Source organism: Plecotus auritus, assembly GCF_963455305.1.
Source record: "Plecotus auritus genome assembly, chromosome: 3".
In the NCBI taxonomy this organism is placed as follows: domain Eukaryota; kingdom Metazoa; phylum Chordata; class Mammalia; order Chiroptera; family Vespertilionidae; genus Plecotus; species Plecotus auritus.
Window position 1 is genome coordinate 96,920,797 of NC_137772.1, and position 20,685 is coordinate 96,941,481.

Genomic DNA, 20,685 nt, shown 5'->3' on the forward strand with positions numbered 1-20,685 from the left:
CACACTGTCCTCATCCATAGGTGTATGATTTTTGTCCAGTCTCTTCATGAACCCCCCATACCCCTTTCCCCCTGAGAATTATCAGTCCACTCTTTCTATGCCCCTGATTCTATTATATTCACCAGATTATTCTGTTCCTCAGGTTTTTAATTCACTTGATTTTTAGGTTCACTTGTTGATAGATATGTATTTGTTGTTCATAATTTTTCTCTTTACTTTTTTCTTCTTCCTCTTCTTTAAGAATACCTTTCAGCATTTCATATAATACTGGTTTGGTGGTGATGAACTCCTTCAGCTTTTTCTTATCTGTGAAGCTCTTTATCTGCCCTTCAATTCTGAATGATAGGTTTGCTGGGTAGAGTAATCTTGGTTGTAGGTTCTTGCTATTCATCACATTGAAAATTTCTTGCCACTCCCGTCTGGCCTGCATAGTTTCTGTTGAGAAATCAGCTGACAGTCGTATGGGTGCTCCCTTGTAGGTAACTAACTGTTTTTCTCTTGCTGCTTTTAATATTCTCTCTTTGTCTTTTGCTCTTGGCATTTTAATTATGATGTGTCTTGGTGTGGTCCTCTTTGGATTCCTTTTGTTTGGGGTTCTGTGCGCTTCCTGGACTTGTAAGTCTATTTCTTTCACCAGGTGGGGCAAGTTTTCGGTCATTATTTCTTCAAATAGGTTTTCAGTATCTTGCTCTCTCTCTTCTTCTGGCACCTCCATAATTCTGATGTTGGTACGCTTGAAGTTGTCCCAGAGTCTTCTTACACTATCTTCAACTTTTTGGATTTTTTTTTTTTTGCTTTTTGCTTTTTCGGTTGAGTGTTTTTTGCTTCTTTGTATTTCAATTCTTTGACTTGATTTTTGTGTTCCTCTAGTCTGTTGTTGGGTCTCTGTATAATATTTTTTATTTCAGTCAGTGTATGTTTAATTTCTAGTTGGTCCTTTTTCATATCTTCGAGGGTCTCGTTATATTTATCGGCCTTTTCTAGGATATTCTTGAAAAGCCTTATAACCGTGGTTTTGAATTCTATATCCAGTCGTTTGTTTTCCTCCATTTCTTTCGTTTGTGATCTGATTCTTTGACGCCGCATTTTCACTGCTTCCCTGAGTTGGTAAGGTAGATTTGTGTGCTAGGTTTCCAATATGGCCCAGTGGGTCTGCCTCCCCAGTTAACCTGAGGTGGACACTCTTGGTGCACCCCTTTGTGGACTGTGTGTACAGCCTTGTTGTAATTAAGTCTTGATTGTTGTTGGTATCACTGGGAAGAATTGACCTCCAGGCCAGTTGGCTGTAAGGATCAGCTGTGTCTATGCTGGGAGAAGTTCGGTGCTGGAGACAGCCTTATAGGATTAGACTTGCCAAATTGCAATAGCCTCTGTGCTCAGCTTGGATGGGGTGGAGTCTCAGTCTTGGCTTCCCCTCAGCCTTGCCCTTGCACGCACGTGCGCACCTTCAGACCTCTGCCTTCCCCGGCTCCCGAGTCTCCGCCCGAGAGTCCAGATTCCCCCCACAAGAGCGTGGGTCCCCAGTGGCTCGCCTGGAACTGGGGTCCAGTGCAGTCAGAACTGGGGCTCAGTGCAGTCAGGAGCCTCTGACTCCCTTCCACTAGGGAAAGCCTGTGGCAACCTCTGCAGCCTTTGTGAGCACTGGCATGCACGCGCCTTCAGACTTCTGCCTTCCCCAGCTCCACGCGCGCGCCTTCAGACTTCTGCCTTCCCCAGCTCCCGAGTCTCCGCCCGAGAGACCAGACTCCCCCTACAAGAGTGTGGGTCCCCAGGGGCTCATCCGGAACTGGGGTTCAGTGCGGTCGGGGGCTTCCTTCCCCCTTCCGCCAGAGAAAGTCAGCCAGGCTCTCAGCCGCCCTTCCTCTCCGCGTGCACAAAGACCCTTTGCCGTACCTCCAATTCTCTGTGAGCTTTTCTCTTTCCTTCTAGTTGTAGAATTTTCACTCAGCCAGCTTTCCTGTGGTTCTGGATGGTGTCTGTTCTGTCTTTTAGTTGTAGTTTTGAAATTGTTGTGCGAGGCAGCAGTTTAGGTGCTTACCTATGCCGCCATCTTGGTTTCTCCCTAAATTATTTCTTAAAAATATCTTGAAAAATATCTATCTATCTATCCATCTATCTATCTAAAAGCCTAATATGATAAGTGTCCGTCTGACCATTCAACTGGTAGCCATGATGTGCACTGACCACCAGGGGACAGACGCTCAATGCAGCAGCTGCCCCCTGATGGTCAGTGCGCTCCCACACCAGGAGCGTCCCTTAGCTGACCAATGGGTGCCAGATGCCGGGCTCACAGCTGGCGAGCGCAGCTGTGGCAAGGTAAGCCTCACCCATGGACACTCCCTCTGCGCAACCCTCCCCCATCTGAACTGGGACCAGGATCGGGACCAGCATCAAGACTGACTGGGCACGAGCCGACAGCTGCTTCTTGGTCATGGGCACGCCAGTATTGCCCTAGGACAGGTACACGAAGACCAAAGCAGAGCAGCAGTGAGCCTACCAAACGGCGGTGGCAGGCACAGTAGGGCCAGGATGAGCAGGAGCAGTGCGGCACCTGGCCCAGGCTCGGGCTCCTCCCCAGCTGCCTGCTGCTTCACACACTACTACATCCCTCAGGGTATGTGAGACTGCCGGTTTCAGCCCAATCCCCGCAGGCCACGCCGAGGGACCCCACTGGTGCACGAATCTGTGCACCAGGCCTGAAGTCTATAATAATAAAAGAATAACATGCTAATTAGACCAGATGTCCTTCCAGACATCGATCCGGACAACCTTCCAGGTGAAGCCAGGAGTGCGAGGGCCAAGGCGGCCGCTGTGGCGGACAGGAAAGACAGAGGAGGCAGCCTCCATGGCGGGGGGCCAGGGCAGCCACTGTAGGAGCGGGGGCTGAGCCCTTTCCACGAATTTTGTGCATCAGGCCTCTACTATAATATAACAGTCTATTTTCTCATAATAATTCATTTAGAGAAGAAATTCACATAATAAGTGAAATCTAAGGGCAAAAAGATAAGCATAAAAATGGCGCTGCCACTCTGGAAAACAGTTTGGCAGTTCCTTAAAAAGATCAACTTACAATTTCCATATGATGCAACAATTCCACTCCTAGGTATATACCCAACACAATTGGAAATAGGGATTCTAATACATACTTGTACACCCATGTTCATAGCAGCAGTACTCACAACAGTCAAAAGGTGGAAAGAACCCAAATGTCTATCAATAGATGAATGGATAAATAAAATATGTATAAACATATAATGGAATATTATCCTATACTAGAGGCCCGGTGCACGAAATTCATGCACGGAGGGGTGTGTCTCTCAGCCCAGCCTGCACCCTCTCCAATCTGGGACCCCTCAAGGGATGTCCGACTGCCCATTTAGGCCCGATCCAAGTAGGATCGGGCCTAAATGGGCAGTAGACATCCCTCTCACAATCCAGGACTGCTGGCTCCCAACTGCTTGCCTGCCTGCCTTCCTGATTGTCCCTAACCGCTTTTGCCTGCCAGCCTGATCACCCCCTAACAACTCCCCTGCCTGCCTGATTGCCGCTAAATGCCCTCACCTGCAGGCCTGGTCACCCCTAACTTCCCTCCCCTGCAGGCTTGGTTACCCCTAACTGCCCTCCCCTGCAGGCCATGTCCCCCCAACTGCTCTCACCTGCAGGCCTGGGTCCCTCCCAACTGCCCTTCCCTGTAGGCCCGGTCACCCCCAACTTCCCTCCTCTGCCGGCCTGGTCACCCCTAACTGTCCTCCCCTACAGGCTTGATCGCCAACTTCCCTCCCTTGCAGGCCTGGTCCCTCCCAAATGCCCTCCCCTGCTGGCCATCTTGTAGTGGTCATCTTGTGTCCACATGGGGGCAGAATCTTTGACCACATGGGGGCAGCCATCTTGTGTGTTGGAGTGATGGTCAATTCGCATATTACTCTTTTATTAGATAGGATATAGGCCTGGTGCACAGGTGGGGCCAGCTGGTTTGCCCTGAAGTGTGTCCCAGATCAGGGTGGGGGTTCCTTTGGGGTGTGTGGCGGCCTGGGCGAGGGGCCTGTGGTGGTTTGCAGGTGGGCCACGCCCCCCGGCAACCCAAGCCGAGGCCCTGGTATCTGGGATTTATTTATCTTCTATAATTGAAACTGTGTAGCCTTCAGCGGAGGCTAGGGCAGGCCAGGGTCAGAATCTTGGCTTCCTCCACCGCCAGGGGAAACCCAAGCCTCCTGCTCTCTCCAGCTCCGTGGCTGCCGCCATTTTAGTTGGGATTTATTTATCTTCTATAATTGAAACTTTGTAACCTTGAGCGGAGGCCAGGGCTGGCCAGGAAGCTTGGCTTTCTCCATCACTAGGGGCAACCCAAGCCTCCAGGTGAATCCAGCTCCATGGCCGCTGCCATATTTTTTGGGTTAATTTGCATACTTGCTCCTGATTGACTGGTGAGTGGCTTGTGGGCGTAGTGGAGGTATGGTCAATTTGCATGTTTCTCTTTTATTATCTTCACTCTGATCTTTATTATTTCCTTTCTTCTGCTTACACTGGGCTTTTCTTGTTGCTCTCTTTCTAACTCTTTGAGTTGTGGGGTTAGGTAATTTATTACCATTGTTTCTTGTTTTTTGCAGTAGGCTTGTAGAGCTGTGAACTTCCCTCTCAAGACTGCTTTCGCTGTGTCCCATAGATTTTGGATTGTTGTGTTTTCATTGTCATTCATTGCCATGATATTTTTTATTTCTTCCTTGATCTCTCTGGTAACCCAGTCATTGTTTAATAGCATGCTGTTTAGTCTCCATGTGTTTGATTTTTTTGGATTGCTTTTATTGTAGTTGATTTCCAGTTTTATGCCACTGTGATCTGAGAAGATGCTTAATATGATTTCTAGCTTCTTGAATTTGAAGAGACTTTGCCTATGACCCAACATATGGTCTATCTTTGAAAATGACCCATGTGGACTTGAGAAGAATGTATATTCTGTGGCTTTGGGGTGAAATGTTCTGAAGATGTCAATTAATTCCATCTGGTCTAGTGAGTCATTTAGGATTGATGTTTCTTTGCTGATTTTTTGTTTAGAGGATTTGTCCAATGGTGATAGTGGGGTACTAAAGTCTCCTATTATGATTGTATTACTGTCAATCTCTCCCTTGATATCCTCCAGAAGTTTTTTTATGTATTTGGGTGCTCCTGTATTGGGTGCATATATGTTTACCAGAGTTATTTCTTCTTGTTGGATTGCTCCCTTTAGTATTATGAAGTGGCCTTCCTTATCTCTTGTTATGTCCTTCACTTTGAGATCTAATTTGTCAGATCTAAATACTGCTACCCCAGCTTTTTTTTTCATTTCCATTCGCCTGAAAAACCTTTTTCCATCCCTTCACCCTCAATCTGTGTGCGCCTTTTTTTCTGAGGAGGGTTTCTTGTAGACAGCAGATATATGGGTCGTGTTTTCTTTTCTTTTCTTTCTTTTTTTTTTTTAATATATTTTATTGATTTTTTACAGAGAGGAAGGGAGAGGGATAGAGAGTTAGAAACATCAATGAGAGAGAAACATCGATCAGCTGCCTCCTGCACACCTCCCACTGGAGATGTGCCCACAACCAAGGTACATGCCCTTGACCGGAATTGAACCCAGGACCCTTCAGTCCGCAGGCTGACGCTCTATCCACTGAGCCAAACCGGTTTCGGCTGGGTCGTGTTTTCTTATCCAATTTGTTACCCTATGTCTTTTTATTGGGGCTTTTAATCCATTTACATTTAAAGTTATTATTAATAGGTACTTATTTGTCGCCCTTTTTATTCTTTACCCCTGTGTTCCTTCTTCGCTTCCTATTTCTTTTTTTTTAACAGCAGACCCTTTAGCATTTCTTGCATTGCTGGTTTGGTGGTAATAAACTCCCTTAGTCCTTTTTTGTCTGTGAAGCTCCTGATTTCACGTTCAATTTTGATAGCCTTGCTGGGTACAGTATTCTTGGATTCAGATCCTTCCTTTGCATGACTTTGTGTATTTCATTCCATTCCCTTCTGGCCTGATGTGTTTCTGTTGAGAAATCAGTCGCTAGTCTGATGGGGGTTCTTTTGTAGGTAACTTTCTGTCTCTCTCTGGCTGCTTTTAAGATTTTTACTCTGTCGTTGGTGTTTGTCAGTTTAATTATAATGTGCCTTGGCGTTGGTCTTTAGGGGTTCATTTTGCTTGGGACTCTGTGAGCTTCTTGAATTTGTGTGGGTTTTCCCTTTTCTATATCAAGGAAGTTTTCTGTCATTATTTCTTCAAACAGGTTTTCTATTCCTTGCTCAGTTTCCTTTCCTTTTGGAACCCCTATTATGCGGATGTTGTTTTGTTTCGTGTTGTCCCAAAGTTCCCTTAGGCTCTCCTCCTGCTTTTTAATTTTTTTTTCTAGAATCTGCTCTACTTGGGTATTTTTTCCTACCTTGTCTTCTAGCTCATTGATGCAGTCCTCTGCTTCTTCTAATCTACTCTTGATGCTTTCTATGGAGTTCTTTACACAGCGATGTCGTTTTTCATTCCTTCTTGGTTCTTCTTCATTTCCTCTTGGTTCTTACACATATTGTCGAATTTGTCTTCCATTTTTTTCAGCCACTTTATGACCATTTCTCTGAATTCTTTCTCTGACAGGTTGCTTGCCTCCATTTCGTTTACTTCCTTTTCTGGTGATGCCTGCTTTTCTTTCACATGCAGGCTGTTTCTTTGTCTCCCCATGGTCTCTCTTCCCTGGGTGTCTAATTATTTAGTTCTCTCTCTCCTTCATTGATTTAAAGGCACAAAATACAACACAACCAGGTACAACACACAAGGCACTGAACAGAAATGTATTCATGATATTAATAAGCCCAAATAAAGGTGACCACCAGAGAAAAGCAAATTAGAGGATAGGAGAGAAAGAAGAAGAGAAAAAAAAAGAAAGGAGTGCAAAAAATGAAATTGGGGAAAGGAAAAAAGAAGTAAGAGAGAAAAGAAAGAGAAAAAGAAAGAAGAGGAGAACAAACTATATATATATATGGGGAGAAAACTCCAATAGAACAGCCACTAATCCCAGCAAATGCCAGCAACAAGTACCTGGAGATGAATACAAACAACAACTAATATCAAGCGAAACAAGGGAAAACAGAACCAAAATAACAAACAAAAACAAAACAAACAAAATACAGAATAAGCAAAACAATCTCACAAACATGCATTAAAAAGTCGATATAATCAACATTCAAGCAAACAACAACAAACGGACAGAGAGAAAAAAATTTTTTGGATAGAGAAGAGAGAGGTGTATATGAACTTGGAACAGGGGATTGGAAATTAGATATATAAGTAGGGTGAAATTTTAACAGGGGGTAAAAAGAAAAAATAGGGAAAATCTAAAGCAGGAAAAGGGTAAGATAGGATAATAAAAGCCTAATATGCAAATCGACTGAACAGCAGAACAACTGTTCACCATGATGTGCACTGACCACCGGGGGCAGATGCTCAACACAGGAGCTGCCCCCTGGTGGTCAGTGCGCTCCCACAGGGGGAGTGCCGCTCAGCCAGAAGCTGGGCTCACAGCTGGCAAGGGCAGCAGCGGCAGTGGTGGGAGCCTCTCCTACCTCTGCTGCAGGGGGGTGGTAAGGAGTGAGTGGTCCCTGACTGCGAAAGCCCCAGACAGAGTGCAAGAGGGATGTCCACCTACTGGTTTAGGCCTGATCCCCTTGGGGATTGGGCCTAAGCCAGTAGTCAGACATCCCCCGAGGGTTCCTGGATCGTGAAAGGGCGCAGGCGGGGCTGAGGGATCCACCCCCCAGTACGTGAATCTCGTGCACCAGGCCTCTAGTCCAGTCATAAAAAGCAATGAAATCCTGACACATGCTGGATGAACCTTGAAAACTTCATGCTATCTGTAGTAAGCCAGACATAAAAGAAAAAATTTTTGTATAATTCCACTTATATGTAATATCTAGAATATGCAAATTCATAGAGACTGAAAGTGGATTGGAGGTTAGCAAGGCTTAGGTGAGAGGCAATGGGAAGCTTCGTTTAATGGGTACGAGTTTCTGTTTGGGGTGGGTAGAAAAGTTTTGCAAATAGATAGTAGTGACGGTTGCACAACATTGTGAAGTAATTAATGCCACTGAATTGTACAATTAAAAATAGTTAAAATGGTGAATTTTAGGTTATATTTTGCGCAAATAAAAATTAAGACTAGCAAAAACGGGAGGAAGGGAGGGAGGAAGGGAGGGGGGGCAAGAGAAAGAAGGGAGAGAGGGAAAGAAGGAGGGAGGGAAGGAGGGGAGCTAGATACAGAACTACAAAAAACTAAATAATGGAAAGTTCTATTAGTATATGCTACAAAAGTGACTCAAGGCAAAGATGATAGCAATGGAAACATAAAAACTTTGATAACAAATTCATCCTAGGGAAGCAAACTGCCCACTGGACTTAGGCATATAACTTATGACTTGGTCAGATATGACAAGAGGCCACCTTTCCATTTTGCCCACCACACTTACTGGATGCTTCAGGGTACAGAGTTCATACAGAATGCATCCCAAGGACCAGATGTCACTAGAAACATAAAGAAGCAATGAGGATATGCACATTTAATATTTGACAAAGGAGGCATGAGCATACAATGGAGTCAAGACAGTCTCTTTAATAAATGGTGTTGGGAAAATTGGACAGATACATGCAAAAAAATGAAACTAGATCACCAACTTACACCATACACAAAAATAAACTCAAAATGGGTACAGGACTTAAATATAAGACGGGAAACCATAAAAATACTAGAGGAATCCACAGGCAGCAAAATCTCAGACATATGCCAAAAGAACTTTTTCAGTGATACTGCCCCTAGGGCAATGGAAGCCAAACAGAAAATAAACAAATGGGACTACATCAAAATAAAAAGCTTTTGCACAGCAAAAGAAACCATCAACAAAACAACAAGAAACCCCACTGTATGGGAGAACATATTTGCAAATGGTATCACTGATAAAGGTTTAATTTCCAACATCTACAGGCAGCTTATACAACTTAATAAAAGGAAGATAAATGATCCAATAAAAAAATGGGCAACGGACCTAAATAGAAGCTTTTCGAAAGAAGACAGAAGGAAGGCCAAGAGACACATGAAAACATGCTCAAAGTCACTAATTATCCGAGAGATGCAAATCAAAACAACAATGCGATACCATCTCACACCTGTCAGAATGGCTATCATCAACAAATCAACAAACGACAAGTGTTGGCGAGGATGCGGAGAAAAAGGAACCCTCGTGCACTGCTGGTGGGAATGCAGACTGGTGCAGCCACTGTGGAGAACAGTATGGAGTTTCCTCAAAAAACTGAAAATGGAACTCCCATTTGACCCAGTAATCCCACTCCTAGGAATATATCCTAAGAAACCAGAAACACCAATCAGAAAGGATATATGCACCCCTATGTTCATAGCAGCACAATTTACAATAGCTAAGATTTGGAAACAGCCTAGGTGCCCATCAGCAGATGACTGGATCAGAAAACTATGGTACATCTACACAATGGAATACTATGCTGCCGTAAAAAAGAAGGAATTACTACCATTTGTAGGCACTTGGATGGAATTAGAGAACATTATGCTAAGTGAAATAAGCCAGTCAATGAAAGAAAAATACCACATGATCCCACTCATTTGGGGATAATGAAAAACATTATAAACTGATGAACAAAAAGATAGTTACAGAGGCAGTAAAGCATCAAACAGACTGTCAAATTACAGTGGTAAGGTTAGGGAGAGGTGGGGGAAATAAGAGATCAACTGAAGGACTTATATGCATGTATATAAGAGTAACCAACGGATGCAAAACATTGGGGGGTGAGGGCATGTATGGGAGTGGGGTGGGGGTGGGGGGCAATGGTAAGATATGTACACATATAATACCTTAATAAAAATTTGAAAAAATAAATAAATAAATAAATAAATAAATAAATAAATAAATAAATTTCCACCTTTTCATCTAAAAAAAAAAAAAAAAAAAGAAGCAATGAGGGTTATGAGTTATCATATAAAAATATAGGTACTTTCTAATATAAAAAAAATACCTTTAATAAGAACAGATATTGCAAATAATTACTAGCTATTAAAATGAAATATCCTATCAAATAAAAGAGTAATATGCAAATTGACCGTCATTCCAAGACACAAGATGGCAGCCCCCATGTGGTCAAAGATGGCTGCCCCCATGTGGACACAATATGGCCACTACAAGATGGTTGGCTGGGGAAGGCAGTTGTGGGCAGCTGGGGGAGACCAGGCCTGCAAGGGAGGGCAATTGGGGGGGACCCAGGCCTGCCGGGGAGGGCAGTTGGGGAGGATCAGGCATGCAGGGGAGGGCAGTTGAGGGGACCAGGCCAGCAAGGGAGGGCAGTTGGGGGGGGGGCAGGCCTGCAGGGGAGGGCAGTTGAGGGGACCAGGACAACAGGGGAGGGCAGTGTGGGGGGACCAGGCCTACAGGGGAGGACAGTTGGGGGGGACCCAGGCCTGCAGGGGAGGACAGTTGGGGGGGGGGACCATGTCTACAGTGAATGACAGTTGGGAGGGACCCAGGCCTGCAGGGGAGAGCAGTTTGGGGGCGGGGTACCAGGCCTGCAGGGGAGGACAGTTGTGGGTGATCAGGCCAGCAGGGAGGGCAGTTAGGGGTGACTGGGCTGGCAGGGGAGGGCAGTTGTGGAGGGACCAGGCCTGCAGGGGAGGGCAGTTGTGGGGGACCAGGCCAGCAAGGGAGGGCAGTTGGGGGGGGCAGGCCTGCAGGGGAGGGCAGTTAGAGGTTACCAGACCAGCAGGGGAGGGCAGTTGTGGGGGACCAGGCCGGCAGGGGAGGGTAGTTAGGGGCAATCGGGCCAGTCGGGGAGCAGTTAGGCATCGATCAGGCTGGCAGTGGAGTGGTTAGGGGGTGATCAGTCTGGCAGGCAGAAGTGGTTAGGGGCAATCAGGCAGAGGCAGGTGAGCGGTTGGGAGTCAGCAGTCCTGGATTGTGAGAGGGATGTCCGACTGGGATCGGGCCTAAACGGGCAGTCGGACATCCCTCAAGGGGTCCCAGACTGGAGAGGGTGCAAGCTGGGCTGAGGGACACCATCCCCCGCCCCCATGCACGAATTTCATGCACCAGGCCTCTAGTATGGTAATGTTTATGTAAACTTAGGTAATTGCTCACAATAATCTCTCTGCTCCCCAACTTCTAGGTTCTCCAAATCAGGGTGGTTCAGGTATCATTTCAGCAGTATTTGGTGAAAGAGAGGAATTATGTGGACTCCCATTATCCTAGTTGAAAGGAGGACTTTAGGAGTCATCTGTACAGCTTATAACCAGACCATCTATGCACAAACCAGGCCTTGGATCTTGCCTCCTGATGGCCAGCTATATACCTCAGGCACAGTTTATGGCCCTGTTGAATGGCTCTAGGGGACCATCCATATCTTCTGGGGATTCTCCCCCAACCCCTTGTTAGTGCTACATTCCAAAACAAAGAGAGCAGGACTAGTCATTCTCCCTCAGAAGAGCTCTTCTAACAGAAAAGAGTTCTATAATTTGCCTTATACATTCACTCTTCTTCACCATTCTCACCTCCTAGTTGTCATTCTCCAGACTTTTTATAGATGACTAGAGGCCCATTGCATGATATTTGTGCAATAGGCCTTAGCTTCCCCTGGCTTCACTCCCAGCCACCTGGGAGCCAGCACGTCCCTGCTCCCGGCTTGCCCAGGAGCTGGCAAGTCCTCGCTTCTGTCCAGAGCACCACTCCTGTAGCTCCCTTTGCCTCATAGCAAGCATCCCGCCCCTCCTAGCCGCTTCGTGCCTGCATATGCAAATTAACCCGCCATCTTTGTTGGGTTAATTTGCATACTCTCTCTGATTGGCTGTGGGCATAGCAGAGGTATGGTCAATTTACATGTTTGTCTATTATTAGGTAAGATACTCTTTTTAACTAATGGTTTTTAGCAACTATTTCCCCCAAGTTGTAATTTTGTAAAGTTTGAAATCTACAGAAAAGTTATAAAGGCCCACATCCTCCTTCCTAGTTTCCCGTCATGAACATCTGCCACGTTTGCGTGCTGTTTCCCTCCTCCACCTATATCTCAAGCTCTTGAAAAAAAGTTGCAGATGTCACTCTACCCCCAAACACATGAGCATGTATCTCCTAAGAGCAAGGACGCTCTCCCTCATCATGACATTATCACAGCCAAGAAAGTTAACCTGAGTTCAATAATATACTCAAAACTGAAAATTTTCCAATTGTCCTGGTAAGTCCCTTTGGAGCTGTTTTGTCACCAATTCAGTCAATTTTACTCTTAAGGAACCTATTTATTATGGATGATCATACCCTTTTCAGAAAGCAACTTGATGGACGGTAACAAGAGCCTTTAGGTGTTTCTACTTCTAGAAATCCATGCTGAGAATGTGACACAGAACAGTTTATACACAAAAGGTACATTAATCACAGTACTATTTATGACATTGAAAATTGGAAACAACACCCTGTCCAGTGTGGTTCAGTTGGTTGGGCGTCATGCTGTGCACTGAACGGTTGCTGGTTCGAGCCCTGGTTGCAGATTCAGTCCCCAGTAGGGGGCATGCAGGAGGCACTGACTGATGTGCTCTCACATTGATATTTCTCTCTTCTCCCTTCCTCTCTCTTTAGAAATGAATAAATTATTCTTAAAAAAAAAAGAAAACTGGAAACAACAGAGGAATGTAAAGTAAATTTTGAAAGAGCCATGTATATAACTATTAACGATATTTATAAAGAGTTTAAATATGGGATGAAATAAATATGATATAAAGTGAAAAAAAGCAAGATATCAAATTGTATACAGTGAACATAAACTAGGTTTGGGGGTGGGAAGGGAAATGGCTGAAAAAAAATTCCAAAATGGTTTTAACATCTGTGAAAAATTGGTTAATTGCCATTTCCTTTCTTGTACATCTTCATATTTCTAATACTTTCCCACCTACCCACTCATTCAATGGGCACATATTACTTATATTCAGAAAAAGTTTTAGGTTTTAAATCATAAGGTCTTCATTCTATCTTCTTGTAATCAATTAACCTACCAGTCAAGTGCTTATTACCTAGTCCTGTAAATGTTAACTCAATGACATAATCCAGTGGTCCCTAAATTTTGCTGCACATTGGAATCATTTGGTGATCCTGGAAAAATTACTGAGGACTGCTTCCCACCCCAGACATTCTCATTTAACTGGTATGATTGCAACTTGCACTTCGCAAATTTTAGAAGTGGGGACAGCAAAGTTTAAGAACCAGTGATATAATTCACACTGTCCCTGGAAATGACTAGCCTTTCTTTCAGCATTTACATTCAGCTCCTCTCAACTCTGATTATAGCATTTAGGAAACTATGATTTTTTTCTAGAAGCCTAGGAATTCAGATTTGTTTCAGGTATATATTTTTAAAAAACAAACTTCATTTGTAGGCTATAATGCCTGTCACCAAACAGTCACCCTCGCACCAAATAAGTACATCACCTACCTTTTATTGTTATAAGGCATGTTTTCCCAAATTTCCGGGGGCACATAATAAGGTGTTCCCACATATGTACAAGCAAACGCCATGGGACTAAAAACATGGAAAGGCAAAGAGTAAGTACAGAGCATTCCTGAATAATGGATGTTTTGATTTCTCTCACTGTTATAGAAGAGATATACATACTTGGAGAGAAGATGGGCAGATCCAAAATCTCCCAGTTTCACTTGTCCATTTTGGGTGAGGAAGATGTTCTGCGTTAAAAAAAGAGCTCAGATTTTGTCTTCCATCATTCAAACATAAGGCAGAGGTCTCCAGAGAAGGTGTCTTTCAAAGCCTGCTCACCATGGAGATTAAGGACAGAAATGCTGACAGCTGAGTCCGCAAAGGGAACTCAAAGACCAGATAGCCTCTTGACTGCTACCCACGCCCCCCACTCCCCACCCCTGCCCAGGCTTGGGAATTCAGGATGACTGCTTAGAAATCTAACAGCCATGCTCCAAGCTGTCTCAGCAGACCTGATCGACCCTACTGGGAACCTGTGTCAGCATAACTCCATGTGGCACAACCAGATCTCAGTCATCTTCCATCTTTAAAAAGCAGTCACCAAGAGAGCTTGAAACTTATTAACATAGTAGAGGCCTGGTGCACAAATTCGTGCACGAGTGAGTACCTCAGCCTGGCCAGTGATTGGGGCTGATTGGGGCCATGGGAGGTTGGCCACCCCAATCAGGGCCATGGGAGGTTGGCCGGCAGCGGGCAGGAGCCGCGGAAGGTTGGCCAGCTGGGGGAAGGGACTGCGGGAGGTTGGCGGTGGGAGCGCACTGACCACCAGGGGGCAGCTCCTGTGTTGAGCATCTGCTCCCTGGTGGTCAGTGCGTGTCATAGAGACCAGTCGACTGGTTGCTTAGGCTTTTATATATAGAGATACTACTAAAGAGATTTAGTAACTTTTTCTCAGGTAGTGCTTTATTTGGCTAGTATGAATATTAGGTTGACAAAGATTTCTAAACTAAATAAAAATGTTCCAAAAGGAAATAGAATAACACAGAAAAAAGATTAAATGAAATAGTTTTGGCAGAAACCGGTTTGGCTCAATGGATGGAGCGTCAGCCTGCGGACTGAAGGGTCCCAGGTTCGATTCCGGTCAAGGGCATGTACCTTGGTTGCGGGCACATCCCCAGTAGGGGGTGTGCAGGAGGCAGCTGATCGATGTTTCTCTCTCATCGATGTTTCTAACTCTCTATCCCTCTCCCTTCCTCTCTGTAAAAAATCAATAAAATATGTTTAAAAAAAAAAAAAAGAAATAGTTTTGGGTTTTGTTTTGTTTTGTTTGTCTTAAAAATTTATTCCACTTACCTTGGATTTGATATCTCTGTGTAACACATGTTTCTTGTGAATGTGATTTACTCCAAGGCACATTTGTGTAAACCAATTGAGTATCTGTAAGACAAAAGCACACAAATCTGCAAGAATGCAAAAACTGGTTCATATTAACCCAGATATCCAAAGAATGGTCTCCAGGCCTTAGTTTTACATAATGTAAACATAGAACTCCTAAAAATGACATAGTTTGACTAAAATTCAGTGTTTTCTGGAAAAAGTCAGAAAAGCTGTGAATCCATGTTTCATCATTTTATGTGTGATACAAATAGCAATTTATTTTAATAAAACTCCCATTGTATTTTTCTGGTATTCAACCAAATAAAAGTATTTTTTAAATATATTTTTTATTGATTTCAGAGAGGGAGGAAGAGATAGAAACATCAATGATGAGAGAGAATCACTGATTGGCTGCCTCCTGCATACTCCACACAGGAGATTGAGCCAGCAACCTGGGTATATGCCCTGACTGGGAATCGAACCATGATCTCCTGGTTCATAGGTTGATGCTCAACCACTGAGCCATGTCGGCTGGGCTAAAAGTATTTCTTAAATACACATACACCACTTATAAATGAATATGGTACAATTTTATAGTGTAATCATTACATCATATTTTCATTTCTTTTTCAGAATATTTTTATATTAATATTAAAGGATTTAATTATATTGCCAACAATCCTTTGAGGACAGTATTCTGTTTATAAACCCCCAGTCAATAGCAGCCAGAATTTCCAGGTGCCTATAATTAAATGTTAAACTAATTTTTTTTTTTTGCTATGGAGATTCATCCATTTGAAGGCAAGGTTGACTTCCTTTTATGGAACCCATATTTTTAACAAACAACTTTTAAATAAAAATACTTTTACCAACACAGTTTTATAACATGTTATACCCTAAAACAAACCAAATCCCATTAAAGCTGTTTATTTAGTTTCCTTAGTCAATTCATTCAAATAATATTAGTATGCAATTTTCCATTATAAAGGCAGTAGTACTGCCCTAACCAGTTTGGCTCAGTGGATTAGAGTGTCAGCCTGCGGACTGAAAGGTCCCAGGTTCGATTCTGGTCAAGGGCATGTACCTTGGTTGTGGGCACATCCCCAATAGGGGGTATTGCAGGAGGCAGCTGATCGATGTTTCCCTCTCATCAATGTTTCTAACTCTCTATCTCTCTCCCTTCATCTCTGTAAAAAATCAACAAAAAATATTTTTTTTAAAAAAAGGCAGTAGTACTAGACTTAAGGAAATATGCTAAACTTTAGAAGGAAAAAGATTGAGAATAGGTACTCCCAAGAAACAGAAATGTGGACTTCACTTTTTTCATGATCTAGAAATACAAAATAAATCCATCCACCTCTAAAATTTAAATACAACAAAAATCAAAAATTTAAATATCTACAAAATATGACAATACAATTTTGAAAATGTTCTAAACATGGAAGTTTTATTCCTTGATATTTTATAAGCTTATATCTGTTTTACTTCCTAAAAGCATCTCAGGCAGCCACATCCTGAAAACAGTAAGCACAGACACAGAAATGAGGCCTTTCTAGCTAATGTGTCAAATAATCACAGATACCAATGCTTTCATTTTAACTCACACAGATTTTATGAGAAAAGTTGCTTCTAAATCTTGTGGCAAACTATGTAAGTCAGTTTCTTACCATATCTTCAGGAAACAACTTTCCTTTCTGATGTTTAATCTTTTGCATTAGGTCCCCTCCATCGCAATATTCCATCACAATATAGAGATGTCCTTCAGCTAAAGCAAATATAAGACTCTTTATGAAAGTGTGGTGGACATAAGTCAGATTCAGACATGCACATATCTGGGGGAATTTATATTTACCTTCAAATGACTCTGTAAAGGCAACAATATTGGGGTGTTTCATTTTGGCTAACAGAACAGCTTCCTTCCTAGAATTCTGTGTATCAGAGAAAGACTAGAAGAATATTTTAAATAAGTTTAAATGTAATACTTCATTTGAAAGTAGACAGCTTCACAATAATACAGTTCATATGACATTTCAATGCCAAACACAGTTTTACAGTACTGTACTTTCACCCACATGAAGTTTATAAAACTCTAAGAGACAACATGATTTTTCAACTATGGCTATATTTTGCATGCTTAAGCTGATATATCCTTACAAGTATGTAATGTAAACTAGCTTTAACATCAGCCTAAGTATAACCTGATTTTGAGAGCCAGTGCAGTGCCATCAACAATAATAGTATATCCTTAAAGCAAAATTAGAGATTTCATGTCTTAACTGTACGCATTACTTTGTCTAGATATACCCAGATAAAAAAGAATACACTGGTGTATTACTACAGCACAGATGGACAAAGACCACATGCAAAGAAAGTTTCCAAAACTGTTTATCCCCTAACTTACTCTATGAGGATGACTTACCTTACAATTAAGAAACAAGGATCCTCACACCAGCAACATCAGCACCAACTGGTAATTTGTTAAAAATGAAAATTCACTGGCCCCACCAGACCTCCTCAAGCAGAAACTAGGGGGGGCGGGGAGGAGAGTGAAGCCCAGCAACTGGCATTTTAACAAACCCTCCAGGTGATTCTGATGCCTGTTCAAGTTTGAGAATCACTAAACAAGGTCAAGAATGCAGTGAGGGGGCAATAGCACTTTGTGATTTTATTTAAAAATATTTTTTCAAAAATTGATCAAAACAGTATAAAGCAGGCTCCATGGCATAGACTCTTTCATGTGCAACTATGATGCATAGTGATAAATAGTGATACCAGTCGATATCACATTCATCATCATACAGGGAAATAAAACCTATAAACTGAACCGCAGAATAGGTTCCCTGTTACCAAAGGTTAGCATTTTAGGTCTTTGCTCTTCATTGTATTTTTATGTTCCTTTTTCATCAATATTGCACCTGAGTAGTTTTTGACAAAGACTCCCTACATCCTTAGGTATACAAAATTAGAAACCATTACAAATTATTCTCATTGAGATAAACAGCAATTGTCACTTGTGACTATTTTTCTCCCTTTTGTTAATTACGATATCCTAAGAACCATATAAAGTATATCAAGACCTTGTAAAGCTGGTGAGTGAAGAAACCCATAACATCTGATGCACCGAGCAGTAACTCCATGTTACATCTCCAGAAATTGTTCTTTTATACAAATTGCTTGTACACTTTCAAAATGTGCTAATTTTTTTAGCAGTGACCTTGGAAAGCCTTATTTCCTTCATGGCAAACATCCGATTACTGCTTTCCTGTTGAACCAAAAGGGCTCTGCCAAAGGAGCCCTCCCCGATCACTCTCAGGACTGTGTAGCCATCCATGCTGGGCTCCCCCACGCAGCCTGGCTCCATTCCCACAGTCTCCACGGGTTCTCCCAAACTATATTCAAAAACAGAAACATCTGAGAATTACATTTATTATCAAAAGGCAGAATTAATTCAAAGTAGCTCTAATCACATGACAGGACAATAGCAACTTATTCCTTTATTCTTTCAACAGTTTGATACTGAGCACCTGCGCCAGATTTTATAATCTTGTGCAAATCTCTCATCATTCCTGCCCTCACAGACACCCAATGCAGATGGGACCACAGATCTCAATAAATGTAGGGTGGTGAGTTTTACAGATAGAGCTACTCTGGCATCCAGCAGAAATATCCAGGGGAGTTAGAAAAATGATATTTAAGCTGAAGGATGAATGGAAGCTGGTTAGGCAAAGAGGGGGGAAAAGAGTGATGGAGGGAATCGCATATTTAAGAGCAAAAGAGATTGTGTTCAGTTCAAAGAATTGAAAGAGGACTGTAACAGGCTGGTAAAGCAGATAGGGCCTGTCTGAAGGCCATTGTAAACCAAGCTCAGGTTGCTGGATTTCATCCTTGGGGTAATTAATAGGTTGTCTTCTAAGGGTTTTAACCAAGACAGCAATACAATCATAGCTGCATATTAATACAATCACTCACTCTGGCTGCAGAGTGAACAGACTAGACAGGGGAGGGGCAGGAGGGCCACAGTGGAGACTCCAATAGAAAAGGTAGGAAAATGATGATGGAATGGAATAGGGTGGTGGCAACAGATATAAAGAAAATGGGAAGGAAATGTGTAGAAAGAATTGACAAGATTTTTAGTGATATCCCTGACCAGTTTGGCTCAGTGGATAGAGCGTCGGCCTGCAGACTCAAGGGTCCCAGGTTCGATTCCGGTCAAGGGCATGTACCTTGGTTGCGGGCACATCCCCACAAGGGCATGTACCTTGGTTGCGGGCATATACCAAGTGAGGAGTGTACAGGAGGCAGCTGATTGATGTTTCTAACTCTCTGTCCTTCTCCCTTCCTCTCTGTAAAAAAATCAAAAAATATATTAAAAGATATATTAAAAAATATATTTTTGGTGATAGATTTATGGACAACTAGGGAGAAGGGGACAAGGTAGACTCCCAATTTCCTGGTATAAACTGGGTAAATGATGGTATCATTCCCTGAAAAAGAGGAAAGTCAGAATGGTTGTGTGCATGGCTTTTGATTTTTCTGCTGGGAATGTGACAGGGATGGGGAAAGGCATGTTGATTTGGAGTTGCCTGGCACTAATAAAAGATATTAAACAGACAGTCTTTGAACTCAGTCCCCCCTTCTGTACTTCCAAGATAAAGCAGCTAAGTTTATTGCTTAATACATAAGAGAGAATGAACAGAAAATTCTTAATACTTTGGTACATAGGAGGCCCCAAATAAAGGGCAGCTATTATTATTGAAACCTTAGAAAGGTGATCCTTTTTTTTTTTTTTTTCATTACAGCAAAAACACTGTATGAGTTTACTTCATTTTCAGAAAGCTTACTGGTAGTGCTTTATTTTTAAATCACAACACAAGGAATTATGAGGCACAGAGAGCAAGGCAGGTAAGGCAAAAATCACTAAGCGAAAACTAACAGCGATGTGGTAATGCCAGAAGTGGGATCACCGGGGAGAAACAGGGGAGTTGAGAAGGTGCGCGCGGGGTGACCGCACCGTGGAGGAGACCAGACATTCAGTTCACCCGCGACCAAATCCGTGCTCCCGGGCCCCACGCTCGGGGGCAGCCCCCACCGCGCCCCCAGGGGCGGGAGCTGCGGCCGGCGGCCTGCCCGGGGGCGTCCGCCGTCTGGAGCGCGACCCCGCTCGCCCCCATTTCGTGAGGGCGCCGCCCGCGCCCCAAACCCCACGCGGGCACCACCCGCCGCGGCCCTCGCCCCAGAGGCGGCCAGCAGGACCAGACCGCTCACCGCTTCTCCGACCACGTCGGCTCCTCCGCCCCGCGACCCGCGCTTCCGGGGCGGCGCCCGTTGCCGGCCGGGGGAGCTCCCGGGTCCGACGGAAGGCGCTGGTCTCGGAGGAGGCGGGCCTCCGAAAGGCGCGTTTTAACACTGGTTCCATGTGGCTCTAGAACGGGAAAAGTGTCTCCCAGTAACTCCAGTTTGTCTCCAGTGTAAGGGAACTGCCCATGTAGATAAATGGCAGGGGCACAGCACTCAGCTCAAGGGCTGTGACCTTCGGCAAGTGTGGAGACCTGAACAATGCCCCCAGACAATGCCCACATCCCACTCCTTGCAATTTGTGCATGTGTCAAATTGCATGGCAAAGGGGAATTAAACTTGCAGATAGAATTAAAATTGCCCACCAGCTAACTTTAAAATGTGGAGATTATTTTGGATTATCCTGGTGAGCCCAATGTAATCTCAAGGATCCTGAAAAAGGGACCACATAGTAAACCTGACAAGCTCAGAGACTGAAAGTGACTACATAGGATGGTTTCAACATAAAACTTGAT

General features: G+C 43.6%; 1 protein-coding gene across 3 annotated transcripts in view; it reads right to left on the reverse strand.

Annotated features, from left to right (window-relative positions):
* Positions 1-20,187, reverse strand: part of NEK3 (NIMA related kinase 3) — a 32,778-nt gene extending 12,591 nt beyond the window's left edge. For 2 of the 3 annotated variants that reach the window (XM_080661143.1, XM_080661142.1), the window contains exons 1-8: positions 20,141-20,175; positions 18,090-18,264; positions 16,728-16,821; positions 16,543-16,640; positions 14,852-14,935; positions 13,679-13,746; positions 13,499-13,585; positions 8,479-8,533 (exon numbers count right to left, since the gene is read on the reverse strand). In XM_080661143.1, the coding sequence (XP_080517269.1) occupies positions 8,479-8,533; positions 13,499-13,585; positions 13,679-13,746; positions 14,852-14,935; positions 16,543-16,640; positions 16,728-16,821; positions 18,090-18,236 (633 nt within the window). In that variant the 5' untranslated portion in view covers positions 18,237-18,264; positions 20,141-20,175. Of the gene's footprint in view, positions 1-8,478; positions 8,534-13,498; positions 13,586-13,678; positions 13,747-14,851; positions 14,936-16,542; positions 16,641-16,727; positions 16,822-17,952; positions 18,265-20,140 lie in introns of all 3 variants that reach the window. The other variant, XM_080661144.1, reaches the window with a different exon arrangement.
* Positions 20,188-20,685: the final 498 nt, after the last annotated feature.